Source organism: Tachysurus vachellii, chromosome 6, assembly GCF_030014155.1.
Source record: "Tachysurus vachellii isolate PV-2020 chromosome 6, HZAU_Pvac_v1, whole genome shotgun sequence".
NCBI lineage: Eukaryota > Metazoa > Chordata > Actinopteri > Siluriformes > Bagridae > Tachysurus > Tachysurus vachellii.
The window spans coordinates 22,076,353-22,094,496 of NC_083465.1; the positions used below are offsets into that span (position 1 = coordinate 22,076,353).

Consider the following 18,144-nt stretch of genomic DNA (forward strand, 5'->3'; position numbering starts at 1 on the left):
TCTCTCTCTCTCTCTCTCTCTCTCTCTCTCTCTCTCTCTCTCTCTATATATATATATATATATATATATATATATATATATATATATATATATATATATATAAAACAAGATAATTTCACATGCAAAAGTTGCTTTTTTATCTTGTTGAATAAATGAATTAACTGGATTGTCAGGAATGCTAATGCGGTGTGACCTGATGTGATCGTTCTTAGAGTGGGTGTCTATGTCTAAACACATACTCATGAACAGAAGGACTAAAATGTTTTTCAATAAACCCCCTACTGTCATTGCAGTGTTCAGCAATCTGTCTCAATTTCAAGTACATTCTGTCATTTCTGTCATGCTTAAAACTGAGGCACTCAGCAAAGACTTCATTTGTGGACATTAATGAGTGTTTTGTCAGATTTCACCACTTGTGATTAAAGAACATACCAGCATTGGTGATAAGGAACACACTGACAAAATAGATTGGTTAATTATATTAATAATTATATATATATATATATATATATATATATATATATATATATATATATATATATATATATTTTTTTTTTTATATATAGACTGACATATGTACATCACAGAGGAAAACATATGATCTATTTTAGTTGTATGTTCAATACAATACGACACATTACTGCAAACCTGGCAGCATTTGTACAACGGCTGGTTGTTTTAGTGTATTGAACCTGACTTGGCATCATATTGAGCACCTTCTGTAGTGCCCATTTTCCTCTGGCAGTACATTTTGTATCACACAGACATCCGCTTTAAATTACTGATTTTAATTTAAAGTGCAGAGACAAGGACACAAATTCTACAGCACCTACATTCCAAACTCCTATGAGATTTTTTTTTCTCTACAGTTTCAGAGGAGCTTTGCTTGTGCAGACAACATTGTTTGTGATTTTTTTTTATTCACCAGGAAATTGAAAGGTCTCCTCTAACTGCCAGTCTCCTGCTGTGAAGCTGTAGTAAGTTTTATCTCTGCTTGTGTCATGCAGTACAGTAAAAAAGACCTTGACTTTCTTTGAGCACACAGGAGATGCCGTTTTACATAATTCACAGTCAAAAGTGGACTAGAGTATCCCAGTTAAGCTCATGCTGCCCACATTACTCACTCTTTACTCACGAACCAATGTTTTGTCATTTCTCATACTAGTAGACATTAAAAATGAGTTGAGAGACTAAAAAAGCAGCATTTTATTGTTTTCTTTATGCCTTGTCACTACATGACTCCTCGAGCAAGAGAAGGAGAGATGATTAAATTCCTGATAAGACTCTGAACTCAACATGTGACTACTTCACTATAAAGTGAGTCACATTTTTATTGCACTATAAAGTTCGTTATAACATTTAAATGATTAGCATTTTATTTGGCAGCAGGGATTCAGATACACCCAGCTCAGCTCTGGTTCTCATTTTGTGAGCAGAATGAAGGTGTAGTAATTTATAGCATTGACAGCTAATTGATTAATTGCCTGCTTTATCTTTTTTGCAGTGTTAATACACCACGTGTTATGCTGCGTATAAAGAACGCAGAGGACCCGGATGGCTGTCTCGGGTGATCGGAAGACGGAAGTCATCTCATCACATACTGAAGTGTAACACCAGACAGATGTACAGCTCCAAAGCATTAATGTGTGTGTACATATATACTGTATGTGATACACTTACAGTCCAAATATGAAATATATTTCATTCATCTACCGCTTATCCGAACTACCTCGGGTCACGGGGAGCCTGTGCCTATCTCAGGCGTCATCGGGCATCAAGGCAGGATGCCCGATGACGCCTGAGATAGGCACAGGCTCCCCGTGACCCGAGGTAGTTCGGATGGAGTGCCAACCCATCACAGGGCACACACACACACACACACACACACACACTCACACTCACACTCACGCAATCACACACTAGGGACAATTTTTCCAGAGATGCCAATCAACCTACCATGCATGTCTTTGGACTGGGGGAGGAAACCGGAGTACCCGGAGGAAACCCCCGAGGCACGGGGAGAACATGCAAACTCCACACACACAAGGCGGAGGCGGGAATCGAACCCCGATCCTGGAGGTGTGAGGCGAACGTGCTAACCACTAAGCCACCGTGCCCCCCTGAAATATATTTAATTATCATAATTATATGAAATTATGCTAATAGATTAATAATATGCTAATTAACATGTACACCCAGAAAAACCTGTACAGCTGCACATTCATGCAGTTATCTCATCAGCCAGTGGTGTAAGAGGTATGAAATACTGGGGTGTGCTCTTATAGGAAAATAATGAACCTCAGAACATTTCTGTAAAAGCAGATCTGCTTATAATTTTATTTCTAATATAAATTTTAGTAAAAATATTACTAAAGTCTCAAATCTGGCCTTTTTTTCAGAAACCCACTGAGTGACACAAAATGGAGTTTAGCTTAGTGTGTGTTCGACACCCAGGTGATGAACAGTAGGAGGAAGTATAACATTGAGTTGGTGTTTTATTATTGTTCATTTGTTAATGTTCATAAAAACCATTTAAGTAGGAAGAGAAACCATTGGAAAAAATGTTACAAATGCTTTACAAGCCACCTGAGAGCCAAAAGAGTCAACTGTAATTATTAAGCTGAGTCAAATGATGATACGATTCACTACAATGATTCAGAATTCCTATCTTTAATTCATAGCCTTAGAGAATGAGCAGAGGTGAGCGAGGTCTCCCCCTGGTGACCAAGCAGTTCATTCTAGTGGTAATTTGCAAGTCCACTCACTCACAAGAGGTCAGGAAATGAATAAGCGGACTTTAATCCTTCCCAGGAGGATCCTCCTTCCCCCGATACGCCTGCTTTGGATGGCTAATAGAGGATATACAATAGATGTATGTCCTTCCTTATGAATTGATAGCAACACAGTTTTAAACATTTATTTTTTATGACAAAAGGTTCCTAATTAAAAGAAAAACACACTAAAGTCCTCTTGGTGCAAAATCAGTTGGTGACTACTTGTATTTATTAATATAACTATATTTTATTGATTTTTAATTTAATTTGATTAACTATGATCTGGGGGCACGGTGGCTTAGTGGTTAGCACATTCGCCTCACACCTCCAGGGTTGGGGGTTCGAGTCCCGCCTCCGCCTTGTGTGTGTGGAGTTTGCATGTTCTCCCCGTGCCTCGGGGGTTTCCTCCGGGTACTCCGGTTTCCTCCCCCGGTCCAAAGACATGCATGGTAGGTTGATTGGCATCTCTGGAAAATTGTCCGTAGTGTGTGATTCCGTGAGTGAATGAGAGTGTGTGTGTGCCCGGCGATGGGTTGGCACTCCATCCAGGATATGCACAGGCTCCCCGTGACCCGATGTAGCGGTAAAGCGGTAGAAAATGAATGAATGAATGAATAACTATGATCTGATATCATCTATACGATTTGCCATACGTATACTAATGTCTTTTCTCATGAGTAGGGGTTCTTATAATTTAAGCAGTTCCCTGTAGTAGTGATACCCAGAAAACATTTTTTCTTCGATCATCAGTAACCTTATAATTACTGAGCATTTTCTAAACAAAAAAACTGTAATTAAAATTCTAATGAATTGAATTTTGATTGTATCCTGAACATACTGTACCTTTCCTCACAGACAGCTTTCCAGCATTAAATAAACATTAGAAATGAAGAAATAAATGAATTAAGAAACCACGTTCATGTGTATCTGAGTTTTATTCTTTTGCTCATGAAGTTGTATGTATATTAGTGAAATATGGTGATTTAGCCATAAATAACACATAAAAATATCAAAGAACCTTTTTCTAAATTTGTGATTGACATATAAATTAAACAGTGAAAGACATTTCACTTCAACATACAAAAACCCCACAATTAAAAGACAATAAATATACAGTAGAAGACTATAAATAACACAAGTAAAAAACAAACAAATCGTATTTACATTTACGCATGTTGAATAACGTTCCCACTGTGAAGCTGAAGAAAATATCTCTGGCCCATAGGTAAACTGTTTCTCTCCAGGGTTGCTTCCTGTGGATAAAAAGGAGCATGGTGTCATAAGTATGAAGCCCTTCTTTAATCATTTCATTCATTCATTCATCTTCTACCGCTTATCCGAACTACCTCGGGTCACGGGGAGCCTGTGCCTATCTCAGGCGTCATCGGGCATCAAGGCAGGATACACCCTGGACGGAGTGCCAACCCATCGCAGGGCACACACACACTCATTCACTCACGCAATCACACACTACGGACAATTTTCCAGAGATGCCAGTCAACCTACCATGCATGTCTTTGGACCGGGGGAGGAAACCGGAGTACCCGGAGGAAACCCCCGAGGCACGGGGAGAACATGCAAACTCCACACACACAAGGCGGAGGCGGGAATCGAACCCCGACCCTGGAGGCGACCCTGTGAGGCGACCCTGTGAGGCAAATGTGCTAACCACTAAGCCACCGTGCCCCCCCTCTTTAATCATTTAATCTGGCTTATTTATTGAAGCCTGTCGCTGAATCGTTTTAAATCTACTGCTCTGATGAGAACATTTAGACCTTCACTATGCAACAATGACACCTGATGAGCTGCTGTATTGAATAATAAAGACAGAAAGAAAATTTCCTGTCATCATTCCTTTCCCTATGTCAGAAAACCTCTGAAGGTCACCTGGATTAAGTCTTCAGGTTTATCCACAAAGAGCTGGAAGGGTTGTCGTGTCTTCATTCGAGGCTCGACAAAGGCCGCACCTGTTTCCACTCTTTCTGCTTCTGCTTATATTATGTCCAGTTAAGTCATGTCAAGAAGCTTTTATTGTCATTTCAACCATATATATCTGATGCAGTATATAGTGAAATGAGAGAACGTTTCTCCAGGACCATAGTGCTACATAAAACATCACAGATCTAAGGACGTAAAATACGTTGTCTGAATGCTTATGCGTGACTCGTCTCTATCTGGATTGAGAAGCAGCAGATGTTCTGACCCTTTGTGGATGAGACTAAAATCGCCTGGTTTAAGTGGAATTAAATCTCAAATCCCAGGATAAATATAGGATTATATAAAAACTCCAGGTTGAATTTAGACTTTAAGTATTAGAATATGCGGCAAAATTCTTTTAGGTCCCTAGTCATTATTTTAGGCCGAACGAATAAGTTTAGGCTGAGGTACAGTGCGTTACAGAATATTTGAAATTATGCATATGCATTAAGCAACATGTAAACTCATGGACAACTTTGTTAGAAGCACCTGCACATTCATGCAGTTTTCTAATCATTTAGCAGAAGCACAAACATACAATCATGAGGATACAGGTGAAGAGCTTGAGTTCATGTTCACATTAAAGATTAGAATGAAGGTAAAAAGTTGATCTCTGTGACTTCATAGCATGGGTGTTGGTACCAAATGGCCTGGTTTGAGTATTTCATCTGTGGAGTCTACACAGAATAGTGTGAAAAACGAAGAGTGAGAGACAGTTCGGTGGGTGCAAATGCCATGTGAGAGCTCTGAAGAAAGTTGCAGGAACTCCAATAATCACTCTTTACAACCACAGTGAGCAGAAATGCATCTCAGCAAGCACAAAACTTCGAACAGTGAAGAAGATGAGCGAAACAGCAGAAGACTACATCAGGAACAGCTACTCCTGTCAGCCATGAACAAGAATCTGAGGTAATCATGAGTGCAGGCTTATTGAAACTGGATAGCTGAAGATTACGGGAGAATAAAACAATGACATTTTCAAGTCTTCAAATATCTAGTCTGGGTGAACCGGTGCCCATGATTCCTGTTATTGGCTCTGTGTTCTGAGATGCTTTCCTGCTCAACACGATTGTTGAGTGATTATATTAGTTTCTATAGACTTCCTGTCAGCTCCAAACAAGGCCACCTTTGGTTTTTTTGCTCCATTCTCTGTAAACTCTAGACATGGTTTAGAACAGACATTTCTAAAATGCTTAAACCAGCCCATCTGGCACCAATAATTATTCCATGCTTAAAGAGATCACACTTTTCCCCCCATACTATGTTTCATGTTAACTGAAGCACTTGAGCTGCATCTTTTTGGCATTTAGATATTGTGTGCATTCCTAATAAAGTGGACAACCAGCGCATGTTTCTCAGTACGACTACAAACGTGTGTCAAATAAAATGTAGCCACTCTGCATTAAAAATGTACTTGTGTTTATTTGTGCATTACCTTTGCTCTCCTACGGAGGTAATCCCTGCGGTTATGCAGCATTTTAGTACAGCGCACAATCACCTCTGTCTCCCTCCCCGACAAATACGGTAAAGCAGAAATAATCTGAAAACACAGAAAAAAAAACTTTATTAGGAACATCTGTACCCCTGCTCAATCAGCCATCGTGTGGCAGCGTCGCAACGTAAACGATCATGCAGATAAGGTACGGTCATGGGACTAAGAACGTACACTCTTCTTCAGTTCAATGGTTTTCTTTGGTCAGCGTTGCTTTTGTGTATTGTCTTGTACTGTTTGTTTGCACTGTCTTTGTCTCGCACTGTTTGCACCAGGTTACACAGATGCACTTTATGTAGCTAGGACTAACTTATTTAAGTCCTTAGCTGTCTGTCTTATTCCATGTAGCTCTGTCTTTGTTCTATGTAGCACCAAGGTCCTGGAGAAACGTCATCTCATTTCACTATGTACTGTTATATAACAATATAAAAGTTAAAACGTCAATAAAAGCTTGTTGACTTGACTTGACTTGACTTATCAGGGCCTAAATAACAACTGTGTGGTCTGTGTGGAGACAAAAAAAACGCATCAGATTACAATATTCAATATATTTTCATTTAAAAGAAAAAAGTAAACCGACATTCAGAAACTAGGTGTGAAAAATACACTCATAAATACAAGCATAAAGAAAGCAGGGGTTATTAAAGGGAAGCCAGGGGTTATTAATAAAATGTACAAGATTAGTTAAACTGAACTTTTGGTAGTTTTTGTCTGTTTTTTGTCAACACCTTCGGATTTGGTTGATTTCTTTATAGAATTTCATCATTACCACCCAAATGTTATGTAGTTATTATTTAGGAGGGTGTGCTTTCTTTTTCCTGTGACTGTACATCAAAATGGGGGAAAAATCTTTAAGTAAGCAACAGTAAAGTCCATTCAGCTAATTGCGTGACTTCTAATAGAAACTGCTAAAGTCATGTCAAGAAGCTGGTTTAGGAGTTTTACTGCAATGGGGGTTCTATACTTTTACATAATTTTAACACTATAAAAAAATGACAAGCTGAGAGGATTATTAGTGTGACCCTGCCCAATCGCCAGGACTTGTACAACCGTCGAAGAAACTATAAATCGGCTATAAATCGGCTATAGATTGCTACGCAACAAACATCTGGGCACAAGAACAGTTTCTTCTCACAGGCCATATCCATTCTGAACAGCGAGTACATCCACCGTTACGTATCCCGTCTGTTAAAGTGCAATATTCTACAGTGCAATATCATTTACTACAATCGATGCAAATACATACTTATGTTTTTCGATTTTTATATAAACTGTACAGTATTCACAATTGTAATATACAGTACAGTAGTTACTATCTATATCTGTAAAGAACTCAACTGCACCTTTGTGTATTATATATGTTTTTATCATGTTACCCTTTTGGTCTAGGTATTTTTCTGTGTGTGTGTGTGTGTTTATGTATAGACTATGTTTAGTAGAGCTCCTGTAACCACAACAAATTGCTTGTGTGTGTGTAGATTTGTTGAATAAAGCTGATTCTGATTAATCAACAACTTCTAATAATTTATTACATATAACCTCTGTGATGCCCGTTTCAGTTCCAGGCTTTATTTAACACAACCAGATACAGAAAAGTTCAAGTGGGGGTGAAAACCTATGCCAAGTCTGTATTAGGTGGAATGGAATAGACAACAGGAGGAACCTTTGCTGTAATCGGGCCCCATTCAATGTTCCTGCTGTAGCACGCCCTCTGCCAAACCTGGAACTGGGTCAGGATTTCTCTGGCCACCACCTGCTTACAGAAACAAAGACAGATAATAGAATGATTTGATTATTATTCAGAGACACTAAAAAAGTTGACGTGAGTGAAAAGAGCAACAAAATACTTACACTGAATGTTCTCTGTCTGTTTATGGTGCACATTTTCACCAGGTCTGTCGAAGGGGTTTCAGGATGTATTTGGGTTGTCTACAACACACACACACACAAAACAGTGTCAGTTAGTGTACAATATCCAGTCACTTCTGAAAACCTTTCAAAAGTTTCATCACTTGATAAACGATGTTTCAAATCCGACTCATGAGTCACGGCCGTCTGAGAAATCGTCTGAGAATTATCGATCATAAAATGTGTTTTCATGCCTTGAAATGGATGGACCAGGCAGGAAGCTGAGCCAAATAATAGGACGGTTTTATTATTTCTATTCACATGAAGGTCAGCCACTTGGTGAGACGTTGAACACAGGAGAGGAGGAGAAACTCACAGTTAAACAACAGACAGGGGGTTCAATTGAATGGAGTTTCGAAAAGTCAGAAGCACGTTAGTGTCTCCTGCCGTTGTTGAGGTGCAAAGCACAGAATATTACAAAAGTCTCTTTCACTCGGCTTTCTTTGTTCACTGAAATGAAAATAGCCAGTGAGCTTAAAACATCACACACTGCAACATTAAATATGGATGAAATAAAAACATCTTTTCACAAATAGATTAGAAAAGAGTATGTTTATACAGCTAAGGCAAAAATCAAGCAAAAGAACAAATATATTTCATTTACTGGAATCAAAAATCCAAATGTTTCAGGATACATATCCATGACAGAGCCATGTTTGTGGAGATTCACCAGCAGATTTTAGTCTGAAGAATATTTCGTCTCTCATCTCAGTTAAGCTTAATCTGAACCTAAAATGAACGCTCTCTTAATTCTGCAGTATTACCTCTTTAAAATGTCTGCAAACAGACTTCGGCTAAACTTCATCCAAGTTCCTTTTAATCAGTTTATTGCAGTATCGCGCCTCAAACATTAACACACCCACGGTGCTTAATGGAGTTAGCTAGGGCAGCACAATAATGACTAAATTACATAATGCACTCTGAAGAAATCCTGCACTTTTGATCACAGTTACTCAGCAAATTTACGAGCAAAACGGCTTTATTGCAATGTATTAGTTTCTCATTTAAAACCAACAAAGGTATTTCCATACTGTACAATATAATCTTATATTCCTTTACATCTCTAAAATGAAAACAGGGGCTGTTCTTTTACTCAGTAATCATGTGCTTATTTTTAATGCAAGTCAGAAACACAATCAGCCTGAAAATGAAGGAATAAATAAATGTGTCATTATAGCATGCAACCAACCAGGTAGCTAAAACACATTAATAAAAAATACCTGATAGTTAATGAACTAATGTTAATTAATAGGGCCATTTATAGCTAAGCTTTCAGCCCTAGATTTAGCTTTGTGCACAATCGTCAGATTTATATTAAATGCCATGCTTCTTGAAAAATAAAATCATGAACAGTTAAAGAGAACTGACTGACTTTCTGCAGTAAGGAATCGAAGCGTGGCGATTACACGACGTAGTTCGTCATGATGTTCATTTTGCAGATTCCCGTGCAACCCTTCAGACAATTGTTATTAATATTAAGATTAATATTATCTTCTGAGAGCACTTCAACACCCTGAGCTCTAATCTGCCTCTGATTTATGTCTTTGCAGGAGTCCTGTGTCTGTGGGTGTAATTAGCCGTGATTCTCTGGAGTCTTTCCTCTCGGTTCCTTCTGCGCATTTGTTTCTGTTCGCTCGGTATGTCGCAGCACTTCTATCTGTCAGCTTCTCTATGAGCTTTATGCCAGATTGTACTCTGCCTCCCACTGTTGCTTTGATTAAAAGCATCTTCCAACAGAATATTTCCTACCGGATACGGTCGGATAACTAAAGATGCTGAGAAAGGCTTTTCAGAGTGATGACGTTTTGGTTGGTGCCATGAAAAATACAATAAATTAATCAATAAATAAATATGGGGGGCACGGTGGCTTAGTGGTTAGCACGTTCGCCTCACACCTCCAGGGTTGGGGGTTCGATTCCCGCCTCCGCCTTGTGTGTGTGGAGTTTGCATGTTCTCCCCGTGCCTCGGGGGTTTCCTCCGGGTACTCCGGTTTCCTCCCCCGGTCCAAAGACATGCATGGTAGGTTGATTGGCATCTCTGGAAAATTGTCCGTAGTGTGTGATTGCGTGAGTGAATGAGAGTGTGTGTGTGCCCTGTGATGGGTTGGCACTCCATCCAGGGTGTATCCTGCCTTGATGCCCAATGACGCCTGAGATAGGCACAAGCTCCCCGTGACTAGTTCGGATAAAGCGGTAGAAAATGAATGAATGAATGAATAAATAAATATCCTTGCTGAAATGCTAGCACTATGCAGAATGAAATTTGTGGTGGAAACATGATTATTTAGTTTACTGTAGAAAAGTGTTTTAAATACTGTCTAAAGATCCATGGACCAGAAGGGTCAAAGAGGTGCTTTAATCCTTCTAAGGTCTCTAAAGCTCACAAATAAAAAGCTTTATGGTTCCAACAGAGTAAAACATTATTGCGCGCACACACACACACACACACACACACACACACACACACTCGGTTGCCATGTTATAGCTCCAGAGCCATAGGGTGATGAAACTCGGCTTACTGTCTGTGTCTGTGTGGAGGAGAACATGTTCTCCTCATATTCGTTTGGGTTTCCTCCAGTTTCTTCTCACCTCCCAAAAACATGCCAGTAAGAGGCTTGGCAACACAGAATTGCCACTAGGTGTGAATGTGTGTGTGTGCATGGTGTGTTAGGACCATCCCTATCCAGGATGTATCCCTGCCTCAGGCTGTGTTTGAGACATGCTTTTGAATCTGAAGATTACTAAAGATGAATAAATTTATTATTTAAAACTTTAAAAAATCTGTGCTGAGGGATTTTTCTTCCCTGGTAGCAAAAAGTTTACGGAACACAGACACACAAGCAGCATTCTTATATTAAAAGGGTTCATAAAACATATAAAGTCAGGCTTTTCATTTGTTTAAAATAAGTGCTTTTAATTTCTAATTGTGAAACTATTTTATTTCTGATTTTTAAAGCATCAACCTTTTTTTGATTTACATCAGAATTCTTCATTCACTCTGTTTTTTCTGTATTGGCTCATTTTGAGACATGCACGGTTCAGCTCGGGCAGAAAGGGGTCGCTCGGGTCATGCATGCCGAGATGAGTGGCCTGGAAGGTGAGAGTCAGTTCATTTCCGTTCCATGCACTTTCAGCAGATGGCCCTTCAGCTGCTTGAGGCACACAAACGTCTTCCCGCACTGACGGCAAGGACAACTCTTCCCCACTCGGCTGTGTCTCCTGAGATGGATTCTCAAGTGAGTGGATCTTTTAAACCTCATGCCACAGTGGGTGCAGTTGAAGAGTTTCTCGCGCGTGTGGATGTTCTGATGCTGCTTGAAATTGCTGAAGCGGGTGAAACCTTTGCCACAGTCAGGACAAATGTGAGGCCTTTCTTTGGAGTGCTGCTTTTGGTGGTCCCTCAGCTCAAAATCATGAGCGAATGTTTTGGTGCACTGGGGACACTTCTGGGGTTTGTTTGGTTGGGGCATGAGCATGTGAACCTTCAGCTGAGTCATTTGAGCAAAGGATTTTCCAGGGTGTAATTTTTCAGTGGGAATTGGAAGGGAATGTTCGCTCTGAGGAAAGGGGAGGAAAAGTTTCTCACCTAAACAAAGCTCTGGATGACTCAAAAGGTTTTCTGGACCAAACAAGTGTCCATTTTCATTCCGGTCAAATGAACCGGGTCCCTCAGGCATGGGAGCCAAAGCAAGGTGAACCAGCTCTGTGGTGACTGACTCACTAGGCTCAGCCTTGATGCCTTGCGATACCTCTGTGTTACAATTCAGTGAATAGGACATTAAATGTGATGGTGGATCTGGCATGTTGAGAGCAGTTAGATTTGGAAAGTTATCTACCTGTGTTTCATCTGGATTCCAGGATCCGGCGAGATTCTGGTCTGTTTCTGCAGGAGTGCAGTCATCTCCGCAATCCCACACTGGGAGCATCTCCTCCTCTTCTTTAATAGCAACCGGATCGGGACGGTGCTCAGATTTCACAGTGGCGTAGGATGGAGACTGTGCCAACTCACCCACCCTGTTTTCCTCTGTAGCACACTGTGCGGTTTGAGACTGGGCCAAGTCTATGTCTTTAGTGGGAGTGAAGTCCATAACAGGTGTCTTGCAATGACTTTCTCTGGGTTGGGGGTTGCTACAGATCTCTTGGGTCCTCACAATTGGTGTGTTGACGCACTCAGAATGTTGCATTTCCGTATTAGACGTGGACTCCTGCTTCCCCCTTTTCTCAAGCGCATTTATGTTCTTCTCTTTGTCACTGTGTGTTTCCGGGGTTCTGTATGAGCTCAGACTCTCTGTAGACCTCCAGACTTCACTAAACTGAGGCCTTTTCTCAGACTGCTCCCTCAGGCTAAGCCTGAAGCACAGAGCATCTTCACCTACAAGAGAAAAAAAAATCTATTTCAGTCACAGAGCAAGCGTGAATGATTTACAAAGCACTGGTTGTAAATAATATTTAATCAGTGATAAACATTTTAGACCTGCATTCAGAGATAAGAGGATAATACTGAAATTAGCAACAAGACCTCAGGTTTATCTACAGACATTATCACTGCACAGACAGTTGAATCAGACAGTTTGTGCTAGCTGCTATTTCACAGTTTCCTCACATAAACATACAAATATATTCTTTAATTGTATTTCAGACAGACAGTCAGACAGTCAGACAGACAGTTAGATAAATCGGTTTCTTTCATGCATGACAGAGAACGCATGCTTCTTTCCCCAGAATTGAAAATATTGCACAATTTTAGTGATTTTTTTAGAATTTTGTTTAAACCTAACAGACATATCTTCTAAACTAATGCTCTGAATAAGTTAATACAAGGCTCTATATGTCTCCTAACCTGCAAGTGTCTCTGCTGGTTTCTCTGCGATCCTCTCTCCACTGCCTGTTGCTCTCCCACAGTCTGTACATCGTACCCTCTTCTCTCTCTCCTTCAGTTTGCTCTCAGAAAACTGCAGCCTGTGCAGAAGCAGTTCCACCTCCTGCTTGCCACGAGCCACTTCCTCCATGAAGCTGTCCTCCACCAGTCTGGTGATCTCAATCATAGCTGACTTGAGAATCGTCTCCATGACGACGGACAGCTGAGACTGGAAGGTGACGACGAGGGCGTCGGACATTTTACCGTCTCGTTGCCGTACTGTACCTTCAGCGGAAACCTGCTGGAGCTTTTGCATTTAACTCTCGAGACCTGAAACAGAGGAGCTTAGTTAATATTTAAACGGGTGAGAAAATAAAGTAGCTTATATACTGTAGGCAGGAATAAATTATTAACAAATTATTTAATTTTACAAAAATGAAAGAGTATAATCGACAGCTTGTTAGGTTCTAAGATATCGTTTATTCAAAAGAAAACTAAGAGTATATTTCTGAACAGTAATGTATGGCACTTATTTGAGTCGGACAAACAGATATCACTAACAGAGTCTCAAACTCAAATCTTAAGGTTGTCAGAATTAATTTCTTTCCTGACAAACTACATTTCTGTAAAACCTGAATTAAAGTCTACAACCATTTGTACAACTCTGCAACCATGGGTAATCATCTAATAATACATATGGTGTAGGTGGATAAATACTTAAATAATTATGTGTAGGTGGATTCCATTATGAAAATCTCCCCCAGGAGTACGAGTGTGTCAATGTCTGCAGAACACAATGACCAGGATAAATCAACCTTCCCCTACAAAGACTACACACCTCACAGTAAACCGTCAATGACATGTCCATCTGTAAGGCTGAAAACAACACTCACAGCTGAGACAGCAGGGTCACTTGACTGACCACAAGCATGTTAGCCTTACTGCACAATATTCCCATTTACTGCTAACTTTTAGGAAGCAACCAATCACAATTTTTCCAATCACATTGACCAATTACTGATGACAGCTGTTCCCAATGATTAATCAACTATAACCATGGTTTCAATGACCAATTTTCAGTCGCAATTTTGCCAAAGTCCAATCACTGATCACCACTATTCTCTTATGACCAAATGACTGTTCCCAAAAAACAATGATCACCATTGTTCCCAATGACTGTTCTCAAAAACCAATCACTGATCACCAATGTTCCCAATGACCAAATAACTGTTCTCAAAAACCAATCACTGAACACCACTGTTCCCAATGACCAAATAACTGTTCTCAAAAACCAATCACTAATCACCACTGTTCCAAATGACCAAATGACTCTTCTCAAAAACCAATCACTACTCACCACTGTTCCCTTGTGACCAAATGACTCTTCTCAAAAACCAATCACTACTCACCACTGTTCCCAATGACCAAATGACTCTTCTCAAAAACCAATCACTGATCACCACTGTTCCCACTGACCAAATGACTCTTCTCAAAAACCAATCACTGATCACCACTGTTCCCACTGACCAAATGACTCTTCTCAAAAACCAATCACTACTCACCACTGTTCCCACTGACCAAATGACTCTTCTCAAAAACCAATCACTACTCACCACTGTTCCCTTGTGACCAAATGACTCTTCTCAAAAACCAATCACTACTCACCACTGTTCCCAATGACCAAATGACTCTTCTCAAAAACCAATCACTGATCACCACTGTTCCCTTGTGACCAAATGACTCTTCTCAAAAACCAATCACTACTCACCACTGTTCCCAATGACCAAATGACTCTTCTCAAAAACCAATCACTACTCACCACTGTTCCCTTGTGACCAAATGACTCTTCTCAAAAACCAATCACTGATCACCACTGTTCCCTTGTGACCAAATGACTTCTCAAAAACCAATCACTGATCACCAATGTTCCCAATGACCAAATAACTGTTCTCAAAAACCAATCACTAATCACCACTGTTCCAAATGACCAAATAACTCTTCACAAAAACCAATCACTGATCACCAATGTTCCCAATGACCAAATAACTCTTCACAAAAACCAATCACTACTCACCACTGTTCCCTTGTGACCAAATGACTCTTCTCAAAAACCAATCACTGATCACCACTGTTCCCTTGTGACCAAATGACTCTTCTCAAAAACCAATCACTACTCACCACTGTTCCCAATGACCAAATGACTCTTCTCAAAAACCAATCACTACTCACCACTGTTCCCACTGACCAAATGACTTCTCAAAAACCAAATTACCGATCATTATTGTTTCCACACATCAATCACCGATCACTGATTAAACATCAGTTTATAGTTTACAAATAAATAAATAAATAACCCTATTCTATTCCATCCTGAATAATCTTTCATTTTTTTTATTCAATCTGACATGCACATGATTATAATGATCCTATGAATATGCAAATTAGCCTCGGGGCATCATCTGATTATGTCAGATTAATCTCCTCATCATTCAGATCATTCAACATGCACTTGGAAATAAAAAGAAAAAAATTCTCTCCAAAAAAAAAAAAAAAAAAATAAAATCTTATATAAAAATATAAGAAACATTTCCACCAACCACCAGTTGTATCTAGTACTCTTTCTTCATGCAGACATAAAACATGACACCTAACACAGAATTTGTTTGTTTTGTTATTTCTTTTTTTCAAGACTTATTAACCAGGCTTATTAAAATATAATGTTCTATATATTCTGAGGTAAACTTGGCCGCCATTTTCCCCTCAACATCAACAAGGCAAAGGGGAGGAAAGGGTCAGTATTTTACTCTCACCACTAATAACTGTGGACAATGTGGTCATATAAAACATATTTTTTCCACATAACTCTAGATTCATTCAAAGTATTTATTTTAAATCCTCTGTTTATGGTGGAACTGTGTCTTTTCTCTACATCACTGTATAAAACATTAAGCTAACCAACAACATGAACCTGTAGGTTAATTAGATTAATAAACAGACATATTGGTCTGTTCTAAATAACTATTTAGTTCAGAATTCTGTGCTGTTATACATCTCCGACACCGTGTTAATGTATCACCATAACACTGCTATGACATGGAGCCCTGCTAGTAACCTATTGTGTTCTCTCAACAACACAACGGCTACAGGAATGCTAACGTTAGCTAGCATTAGCTAGCAACAAGTTAGCAGCTTAGCTACGACCGGTCGCTCTTCCTCTCCGCGCTACGAGTCGTTTACTTTTATGCTAATAAAAGGTGCTGACGACTGCTAACAGAAAACGCAAATCAGTTCGTCAACCATCAATTTAACTTACAAAATACATAGAGAGATGATCCAGTACTCGGGCTGCAGGTCTTTTATTAGACGTGTTGAATATTGTCCTTGTACTGACACCTGCTGGTGTGGAGGATCATTACATCAGGGGCTTTCACAAAATATCACTCCAAAGTGCAGACTATTAGTACATTGACGTCCCAATTGTGAATCATTCACTGCTTAGTCATGTTCTGTGCCTCAGTTTGCTCTGAGGAAAAAAAAAATCTCCTGATTAAAAAAAAGGATAAAACTTCTTAAAATGCTTTATTACAGTTTTGACGCACTGTAACACACACAGTATATATGGCTTTTGTAATAGGTTTCATCTTGGTTCACTAAATAAATAAACTAGCATAGTTTAAATAAATAAACTAGGGTCTCAGGCGTCATCAAGGCAGGATACACCCTGGACAGAGTGCCAAACCATTGCAGGGCACACATACACACCCTCTCATTCACTCACGCAATCAAACACTACGGACAATTTTCCAGAGATGCCAATCAACCTACCATGCATGTCTTTGGACTGGGGGAGGAAACCGGAGTACCCGGAGGAAACCCCCGAGGCACGGGGAGAACATGCAAACTCCACACACACAAGGTGGAGGCGGGAATCGAACCCCCAACCCTGGAGGTGTGAGGCGAACATGCTAACCACTAAGCCATCGTGCCCCCGCGATTAAATATTATTTAGTAAATTACTTTGCAAGTGTAGGAAATTAATAAGTCTTCCCACTGTCTGGTGAAAGAAAAAACTGCAACGTGTTGGCTTGCAGCAGGGCCACCCATCATACAGAGAAGCTGCAATACAATCAACATGTCCGTTGGTCCTTTTGGCGCTGAAGCCAGACTTCAGACAAGCATACATTGCATTACATAAATCACAACCACTAAACGTAATATTTCATCAATAGTTTGATCCTTCCTAACAACTAGTCATGAGAATTACCCCGATACTGTCCTGCGTACATATCGAGACCTTTAACAAGTGGCCATATGATGTAAGATGCATGGGTTGATTGTTACCATTTGAAATCTCGCCATAGACAAGACATTGCGTGCACATTGTGTAACAAGGATTAGAGCTACAGATAATCTGTCCTACAAAGCTGTTAGTCGGCCCAACCATCTCCTTTCATCTATTCCCAGCCACAAGTGGGATCATCTTGAGTTGTGTTCTCTTGCTAGTCATGTTATCCATCAGTCCCACACTAAGTTAGCTACAAAATGCTAATTCAATATGACAGCATCTTTCCTCAGCAATCTGAATTATTACACACCGCATGGTGTCTATGAATGAGTTTAGGTCCTTATATGCATGGTGTTAACTGGACAATGCAGCACAAAGAACTAGCAAACTGAAGTCAGAATGTCATTGCCATTATGGTGCCACACACCATTGACAGTGTCTTTCTCAAGGCTTTTTAAATTATAACAAACTTTACGAAATGGTTGAGGTGCCTCTATTTGCCACAAATCCTCAAAAGACCAGTGTGTGAAGTTAATCCATGACTCTCTGGCCGTCTCCTTGTATTTTATTCCCTTCTAGTCACTAGAACACAATACAATGTTGGAAGACCTTACAGGTTTCTGACATCCTGTAGATGACTGTTGGTTGGCTATTTTTGGATGACTGTTTCTCAATACAGCCGTGAGAAAAAAAGTTTACTGGAAAAAGTACAGAATGGAAATCAAAAGAAAATTCTTAATTTGAATAAATGCAATATAAGATGTGTGTATCTAAAGAATACTTTTGAATGTGGATTTGTTAAAACTGCTTGCTGTACTGGTTTCTAGAATCTTGAATCTCAAAACTCACAA

The 18,144-nt window shown here is 39.7% G+C and overlaps 1 protein-coding gene across 2 annotated transcripts; it reads right to left on the reverse strand.

The window, feature by feature from the left end:
• Positions 1–3,681: 3,681 nt before the first annotated feature.
• LOC132847556 (zinc finger protein 629-like) lies at positions 3,682–16,425 on the reverse strand. 2 transcript variants are annotated; one of them, XM_060872952.1, is made up of 7 exons: positions 16,322–16,425; positions 12,991–13,338; positions 11,987–12,522; positions 8,095–8,172; positions 7,907–7,996; positions 6,187–6,291; positions 3,682–4,027 (listed from the first exon to the last, which is right to left on the reverse strand). In XM_060872952.1, exons 2-7 carry the CDS (start codon positions 13,322–13,324, stop codon positions 3,941–3,943), a joined length of 1,230 nt encoding a protein of 409 aa, XP_060728935.1. In that variant the 5' UTR covers positions 13,325–13,338; positions 16,322–16,425; the 3' UTR covers positions 3,682–3,940. The 2 variants fall into 2 exon arrangements, with proteins under 2 accessions (XP_060728935.1, XP_060728933.1); XM_060872950.1 differs by lacking the exons at positions 3,682–4,027; positions 6,187–6,291; positions 7,907–7,996; positions 8,095–8,172 and having other exon boundaries at positions 10,593–12,522.
• Between the last annotated feature and the right edge of the window lie 1,719 nt (positions 16,426–18,144).

Excerpts from the sequence above, each read along its gene's own strand:
- LOC132847556 (XM_060872950.1), bottom strand. The coding sequence starts at position 13,324 with ATGCAAAAGCTCCAGCAGGTTTCCGCTGAAGGTACAGTACGGCAACGA. Across the intron at positions 12,523-12,990 it reads ACCAGCAGAGACACTTGCAG|GTGAAGATGCTCTGTGCTTC; the intron begins GTTAGGAGACAT and ends TTTCTCTTGTAG.